General features: G+C 41.4%; 1 protein-coding gene across 1 annotated transcript in view; it reads right to left on the bottom strand.

The window, feature by feature from the left end:
• MTCL3 (MTCL family member 3) overlaps positions 1–5,865 on the bottom strand; it is a 72,234-nt gene extending 66,369 nt beyond the window's left edge. The window contains exon 1 of the mRNA XM_019661218.1: positions 203–5,865. Within this exon, the coding sequence (XP_019516763.1) occupies positions 203–1,297 (1,095 nt within the window). The 5' untranslated portion in view covers positions 1,298–5,865. The remainder of the gene's footprint in view (positions 1–202) is intronic.
• Between the last annotated feature and the right edge of the window lie 2,758 nt (positions 5,866–8,623).

An 8,623-nucleotide genomic window follows, 5' to 3' on the forward strand; every position in this document is an offset into this window, starting at 1 on the left:
CCCAGATGTGGATTTAAAACCTAATGTTACTAATCTCAGGCTGTATTAAATCCGGAAAAGTCCTAGTGACCCCCCCATTTCCTGTTCCCCTCCCTCTTTAAGGCTCCCTAACAGGTGATCAGCCTCTCACCCCCGCCAGGACACGCCCTGATCCTCGGAGGCCCACGCTACCCCGCCCCCCATGTCCCCCTCCCCTCCTCACTTTTAGAGTCTCGTTTTCCTCGCGAAGCTTCTCCATCTCCTCCTGCATTTCTTCCTGCTCCTGGAGCTGCTGCGGGTGCGGCTGCGACGAAGGGGGTGCCGCAGCCTGCATGCCCCCGCTGCTCGCGCTGCCCTCTGCGCTCTGCTGGGGACCCTCCGCAGCCGCCGCCATTGGGGAGGCGGAAGGGACTGCAAGAGGCTCGAAAATGGCAGAGGCGCCAGAGACCGGGGAGTTGCGGCTGCTGGAGCCGCCGCCGTTCTTAGTGTGCATCTGAGCCGCGGCTGCTGCCGCTGCCGCCCGCTCCTTCTTGAGATGGAATTGAATGAGCTCAGACTGCAGACATCCTTCCTTCCAGTAGCTCCCTCCGCCACCGCTGCCGCCCCCCACAACACCGCTTCCGGAGTTTCTGCTGCCAGGGCCTGGGGTTTTGCCCGCAGAGAAGGCGGATGGCGACGTGGAGGCCCCCTCCCCGCCGCTGCCGCCCCTGTGCTGTGAGCGTACGCCTTTCCCTCGCCAGCCCCTGGGCGGCGGCGGCTGCGGAGCGCCCCCCTCCCTTTCCCCGGAGCCGCCGCCGGCTCCTCCTCCTTCCCCTTCCCCTCCCCCTCCTTCTCCGAGCGGAGGGCTTTCCCCCAGTTTAGAGGACACGGCCTCTGGCTCCTGGGGCGGCTCCTCGGGCGGGCCGGGCCTCCTGCCGCCCACCGGGGCCAGGGTCGCCGCGGGGGCTGCTTCAGCACCAGGCACGGGCTGGACAGTTCCCGGCACGGCCCCTTTGGGAGCCAGGGGCACCGCCTTCTCCGCCCCGCCTCCGCTTCCTCTGGCGTTGGCAGGAGGCGCCGCGCGGCCCCCGGTCTTGTTGCTCTGCTGCTGCTGCAATTGCTGCTGCCGCAAAGAATTGAGTTTAGTGCCTGCCCCCACCGGGGATCGGGTAGCCGCGGTTGTCTGTCGGACCGAATTGTCCCTCAGTCTAGCGGGTGACTGAGCACGCTGCTGCTTTCTGCTGCTGCCCTCCGGGTGCAGGCGAGCCTCTGTGACACCGGCGGCGGCAGAAGCTGCGGCTGTGGCAGGGGCAGCGCCCCCCGTCGGTGGCTGGCTCATGGCTGTCTAGGAAGAATCTACCGGATGCGAGTTATAGAATGGTCCATCATCATCAGATCATTCTCTTCTCTCCTCACCGCCACCAAATTTCCTTTCTAATCTGGGACAGAAACAAAAGAAGGAAAGCACACAGCATGTACGCGTTGTTAGAGCAAATGGTGTTTTTCCTGTGCAAGAAAAGCCCTAGAAAATGATGAGATTTGGAAGGAGCTTAACAGAAGCTTTGACTTTAAGAGTAAGGTGCAGAAATGTCAATTCTCGTTTTGCCCAGGGAGGCGCTATTTCCATTTCACTCCACCTCAGTAAAAGACGACCATCTGCAAGCAGCTGAACCTAACATTCTCAAGGTAACAGGTTTTGGCAAGAGTGAGACATGGAGTCAGAAAAGAATTGATGGGAAAGGGGATTAAAAAAAAAAAGGAGGATAAGGTCAAGAAGAAGATTCAGAGAAAAAGGAGATGTCCACATGCTAGAGCTGTCAATACCTTGACTTTTCAACTTCGGTTTTCTTCACCTCAAATCTGCATTTTAAAGCCTAGTTTAGTAGAGAAAGTTTTATGTAATTAATGTTCCCAAATGTCAATTACAGAAAAAGGGTAATGGAGGTTCCTGAAGAAAAGTTGCTGTGGATAAATGGCGCTTTTCTCAAACAGTTCTAACCCTTAGTGTTGACCTCGGTTGGGTAAATGCATCCAATTTCCTTTAGACTATGACTAAGAGAAAACATAAATAATGAATGACTTTAAATCAACTTCGATTTCACAAAAATAATGGCATTGGGAATCATCTATATACTTAAGTCATTAGTAAGTCTAAAGGGATTTTTTTTTAGCTTTGGGAAATAATTTTAAAAATACTTTTGCGAAAGTTTATTGGCAGCTCTGCACAATTTCTTAATTTACTGGTGATGCCTTTTTCTACACTTATCCGAATTTCATAGTTCTTGTGAATCATTTTAGTTTTAAGTGTAATTGATAGAAAATATTTTAATTCTTAAGCATCTTCTTAGATGGTATATCACTGGCAAAGTTGTATTTTTAAAGGGCCCAGTCCTTTCTATGCTGCCAAATTCCGAGACAGAATGAACCTGCACCCCAGAAAGCTAGTGCATTCTCACTCATGGTGAAAAGATTAACTTCTATTATGTATTTTTTCAAAGATAAATCCATCACTGGTATTTAAAATCTGGAAAATAGCAAGCCATTGTCTCCTGGGTTTTTCTCCCTAGTGATCAGCTAGCTAGTCAGCTAGTCAATTAGGTGCCTTTTCCTTAAAACTATAATTTCTCTCTACAGCACTGAGAAGGGCATGACTAGACAGAAAGTTCTGCTTTAGAAAAAAAAACAAAAAAACTCCCTCCCTTTAGAAAGGAGATACTTGCCAGTTACTTTACTAGCATTATCCATTGTCTATTTTAAATATAACTTACTCAACATGCAGTAATTCCCATTTTGTAAAGAAATATTACTGAACAGCTCCTTCTCCACCTCCCTTTCTCTTCCTGGGATCTCCTTCCAACTCATTTTGGAAAATAATAGTGAACAAAGAAGACATGGGGGGCGGGGGAGGGGGGAAGGAGTTGTCCATCAACTTATTTTCTAGGTGTTTTCCCGGAGCCACCTACTCCTAGAATGTCTGGCCTAGTTCATCCTTGTGGACCACCCAAACAAGTTATATTGCCAATGCAACCTTATTTTAGTTTTGAAATAGGTAGAATCACTCCGAAGCGGAGAGTCACTAGAGAACGCTTCAACTCAGCCCCTAGACACCTGCAACCTAGGAGAAAGCTCAGGTTACCCAAACTCAGCTTCCACAATCAAAGGTACCTGGTCGCTGTCACGTTATTTCTCCCAGTGACACGATGCTGTGTCTCTTCAAGGCTTTCCTCGTGGAAATCGCCAACTAAGCAACCCCAGAACGGCCCAAAGCAAGACTTTTCATCTCAATTTTAATCTGCCTAGTGATCCACTCCATCTCTCATCCCCATCCCTCTAGAAATCCAGAGCTGCTCTCACTTCTCAGCAGAGGCGATGTTTCGAAGTTGATGCAAATCAACAGCGCTTTCCTTCCGATCTTCCTTCGACCTCAGGGTTTATTGTGTCTTTCACAGACGAGGAAAGTTTAACTTCGTTAGTATGATATGCGACCTGCGGGCTGAGCACGACTTGGGGCTCCCTCGCCCAAGTTCCACAACCCCTGGATTTCTCCAAACAAAGGCGTTAACGTGCAGACTCAGCGGCCCCCAGAGCGGCGGTCCGCGGCTCAGCTGGAGCTGCGGCTCGGAGCAGGCGAACACCGGAGGTACCACGCCGTGCCAGACGCTCCCCAGGAAGTGCACTGATATTCATGAGCTGACCTCACCGGACTGGGCAGGGGAGGGGGCGGGATTGCAAGGGAGGACAGAGTAGATCTAACCAAAGAGAGGCTACTTTCAAGAGGAAAGAGAATAAGGCGGAGACGGGGTGAGGGTGGTGGTGGCAAGAAGACAAAAAAGGCCAAAGCCACGCCCGAGATGGAAGATGGGTAGCCACGCTCAAAGTCCTTGCTGCACTCCCATATTCCGTACTTGGCAGAAGATTCCAAAACCGCTCGAAATCGGATGCACTGGTTTTCTGCAAAGCTTTGTCCTGGGCTCGATCAATCTCCATCAATTATTTACTTGAGTTCTTTTCTCAGAGAGACGAATGCGAACAGCCTTCCGGGATTGACTGACGTCTCCAGATGCAGCTGCAAGGCGCTGACGGGCGGCTGCTGGGAGTTCTCTTTGTTCACTCACTTTAATTCTCCTGTCGAGCTCTCCACGCGGAGAGAGACGTCCCCACCCCCAGTCCGGGCGGAGTCATCAGACGTCCTTTCCATGAGCAGATAATGGTTGCCAGACTCATAGTCCCACAGACAAAGGGTTCTTGTGATGCCTCGACTGATTTAGTGCAAACCGAATAAATATTAGTTTACAGAGATCGTTTACAGCCGAGTTTGCCTTCGGTACATTTCTTCTCTCTTAAGTTCTAGTTTCCATTGTGAATACAAGGAACAATTGCTAGGATCCATAATCTTTATAGCAGTGCATGTGGGTAATATGAATGTATTTATTCGATATGAGCTTAAAGGGAATTGGAAAGGACGGGGACTCACAATATATGCTTTAAGATATACACTAAACCATACTGTTCCACGGTAATAATATTTTAAAAATCTGACTGGAAAATTCTCTTACCTCCTAGTTTTGTTTTTGTTTTTGTGGGGGCGGCGCAAGCATCTCCCTCTTACCAATTCCTTAGTGAACTGGAATATGAGGATAAAACTAAACATTACTTTAGAAGGGGTATTTTTTTTAAATTAAATGCCTGTTACATTAATATTGTGGTTTTGTGTGTAAAAAGGTCAATATTTTGAAATAATAGCTTTTTATTCTAACATGAGCTTTAGCGTAAGATTTTATTTTCCAAGTGTAACACCTTGCATTAAAAATGAAATTAAAACAATTTAGAAGTAGCTTGGGTAGAAGCAATATCGTTACAGAAAAATTAAAAAGGATGTTCAAACCCTGGTGAATAGTATCTCCAGCGATATACAATATAAGACGATTATGATATCACAAGAAAATCATTCATACACTCAACTGCTTCAAAATAGAGAAGCTCTCAGTTGATGCTTGGCACTGTCCAAGGTGCTGGTTAGGCAAAGATTAAATTAAGAGATAGTCCCTGTCCTGGGAGGTTCAAACCTATTGGAAATAATTAAAATAAGGTCTGTATAATCCTTTGGATACTTTTGGAAAGTAAAATTGTGATATCTGTGAGATCTATAATTAATAGCTCAGACCTTGGCCAGCATACGAAAACTGAAGGAAAAAAAAAGGAAAGTTACATGTAATCACAATTTATTTATTATAGAATTTATAGTAGGCAATTTGTTATTATGTACCCAAATTTGAATTGTGATTTCCTTAAGAAATACCAAGATCCACAGGTCTCATTCAACCAAAATTAATAAACTGGATAAAAACATTTTTTCAGATTAATTTTTTTAAAGTAAAATATTATAAACATAGTTTAAGAACACAAAACAGTGTTCTTGCTCCTCTAAGAACTTGTAACTGTTCAGGCATCTATGTTTCAATTTTTTTACTAAGGTAGTAGTATTTATTTCAATGCAATTAATAGCTTTAAAATTCATAAAATCAAGAATTGATTATCATGAAGTCAATGTGCTTAAATGTGTCAATTTATAATTTAGTATTTTGCAATTTTAAGGTTGAAAACTAAAAAAAAATAATTACAAGTGATATTTAAGATTCATTTTTACTCAAGCAAATATGCTACAAGGAGAATTTTGGAACTGAAAATTTATCTTGTTTATTCCTTTATTTGCTAGTTAAAATTACATATCTTCTTTCATCACTATATATTTGATCCTGTTTACCTTCACCTACTATCCCCCTCCCTGGTAATTACTAAACTATTTTCTGTCTATGGGTGGTAAACTCAAAATACGATATATAAATGATGTATTACAGAATTGTACACTTGTATGTAACTTTACTAACCATTGTCACACTAATAAACTTTAATTAAAAAAAAGAAACACATAAAATTATATATCTCCAATTAGGCAAACCTCAAAGATGATTATTCAGCAATTTGTCAGAATTTAGAAAGGAATGATTTTTACTGTATTTTAGAAGTAGACAGGCCAATTGACCTTTTGTATGTAATAATAATGTTATGTAATGTTACATACATAATGTGTATGTAATAATGAGTCATCCACTCTGTAACACAGTACATACATAATGTGTATGTAATAATGAGTCATCCACTCTGTAACACAGTAAGATGTGGATCTTCAATCAAGAGTAGAAGGCTAAAGTCTCAAATACAAAGCCTTTAAGAAAAATGTAGCTTAAAACACCTACCCCTTCGTTATTACTACTAACCATATAACTGTATCTTTATCTATATAGTTTACGTTTTTCAAGGCCCTTCCGCTTTGTATGCTCAAAATACTGTGAAGTAGATATTGTCTTCTCCACTTCAAACATGGAGTAACTGTTTCAGAGATGTTAAGCAACTTATTCAAGTTAGTTTCACAATCAGAACCTGAACTTGGGTCCTCTCCCATTAAATCTGCTTTTTATATTCTTCCATGTGCCTCTTTTTCATGCCATAACTTAAAAATCTGTATCTCTAAGCCTGATTTGTGTCTTTATGCTAGTCTGATCTTTTCATTTATGCATAGACTATCTATATTTGGAGACAACACTATCACCTCAGACTCCATATGAAATTTTTCTCCTCAAACTGATTTCAATTTTGATTCTGTTTTTTCTTTTAATGAAGATAAACAATATATTCTGTGTATATTTTTCTTTTAGTACTATCATCATTTTGATATATGTGCCCACTAAACACTGGTTTCTTCATTCCTTAATCTTTTCCCTTCTATATTTTTCAAAATATTTCCTAAACTTTTCTTGTTTATCTCCTGTGCAGTCACTACCAAAATACAAAGACTCATAATTCTGTTTAGACTGCTGCACCTTCTTTCTATATTAGATGAATTCTTTCTGCCAAATCCACATTACCAACACTGCCAGTTTACACCTTTTATTAAACCAAAATTTCCTCATGTCATTCTGCTTGCAGTCACTGCATTATTTTCAAACTCTTTTATCTAGACATCAAAAAACTTCATTGTCCCCATTCTATACCAAATGTACTCCCTAATATTTCACCACACATACTCTCTGTCCTACTTCGACTTATTGCCTCTTTATCCCATAAGCATATGGGGCTCGTTCTGCTTGTATACTTTTTCTCTTGCCACTTTTTACATTTGGCGTGTCCTCCCTTCCTTCCTGTCCCAAAGCTACCCATATTCGAAGGCTCTGCTTAAGTTTCAGATCTTTCAGCCATATGAAGTTATTTAAACTTTTGAGCCTCGGGTTTTTTTTCTACTCATTTATTCATTTATCTATACATTTAACACATATTGTTGAATATTTAATAGTACTTAATATATGGGAGTGGAGTCAATGGAATTGTAATAGATATGTATNTAACACATATTGTTGAATATTTAATAGTACTTAATATATGGGAGTGGAGTCAATGGAATTGTAATAGATATGTATGATACAGGGTGAGGGGAGTGGGGTGGCAGATTGGGGGGGTTGTCACTTCGAAGGGTAAAAAGTATAACTATTGCATTGTGTTGTACACCTGAAACTAATTTTAAAAATTAAATTAAATTAAAAAATAGTATCTAATACATATGATTATTATTATAAAATGGTGAAGGTAATTCTTATCACAGTGCATGAGGCATGCACTAATCATAACACATGATAAGCGATAATTACTATGTGCCTGGCATTGTAAGCTATCAATAAATGTTAGCTATTATTGTCATTCATATTTTAGGAAGATTATTACATTAGTTTGTACCAAATTCTACCCTTCCTGAATTTCTACAGAACTTACATGTAATGTCACACTGTTAGAAACAATTGGTTAGTCTTTGATTATTTTATAATTGTTCACCCTGATGGTAAATATCTTCAAATAATATTCCTGCTTCCCTCTTTATCTCCATCAGGGAGTAGGCACACAGAGGCTGGCCAGTACGGGGCTGAATTGATTGGTAGACATTTATGACAGAGAAAAGCTGATGTTTTCAGATCCACCTTCGGTTTTTGGAAAGTAATTTCGTTTGGCTATGTGCCATTGTCTTGACCTTTACTGACATGCAGTCACAAGGCACATTTGTTCTCTGGATTACATTTTAGATAATAATTTATAAATCATAGACTCCTTGGGTTGTAAACAGCATGATTCATCTTTTTATCTCTAAGCAGGCTACCCAAGCCATATTATGCAATTGCTTTAGCCTAATTTCAGGCATCTCAATAAAGCCTATTGTACAATCTTCCAGAGTAAATATACACATGCTATAACTTAACATAATGACTGAAACTAATGATTTAGCTCATATATTGAATTAAGGCAGCTTGTGAATGACAGAAATTGCTACTCTACTATGGATGCTTTAGTTACTAATGTTTTTGCCATTGTGTAAGTTTGCAATTGGATATTGCATAGTTAAACTTCTGTTGCATTACTTAAGTAAATACTCATGAATATTCACCCTTGGCAATTCAAGCCAATGTCTAGCCACTCATTATAAGCAAACTACTGCTGTATTTTAACCCAGCACCATTTTCAATCTTATCTTAATCCTAGAGGAGATTTTTTACAACCTGGTAGTTATTAGGTAAATGCTGTACACATTTAAGATTACCATTAAATTTCCCTTAATATCACT

This window comes from Hipposideros armiger, unplaced genomic scaffold (genome assembly GCF_001890085.2).
Source record: "Hipposideros armiger isolate ML-2016 unplaced genomic scaffold, ASM189008v1 scaffold_340, whole genome shotgun sequence".
NCBI lineage: Eukaryota > Metazoa > Chordata > Mammalia > Chiroptera > Hipposideridae > Hipposideros > Hipposideros armiger.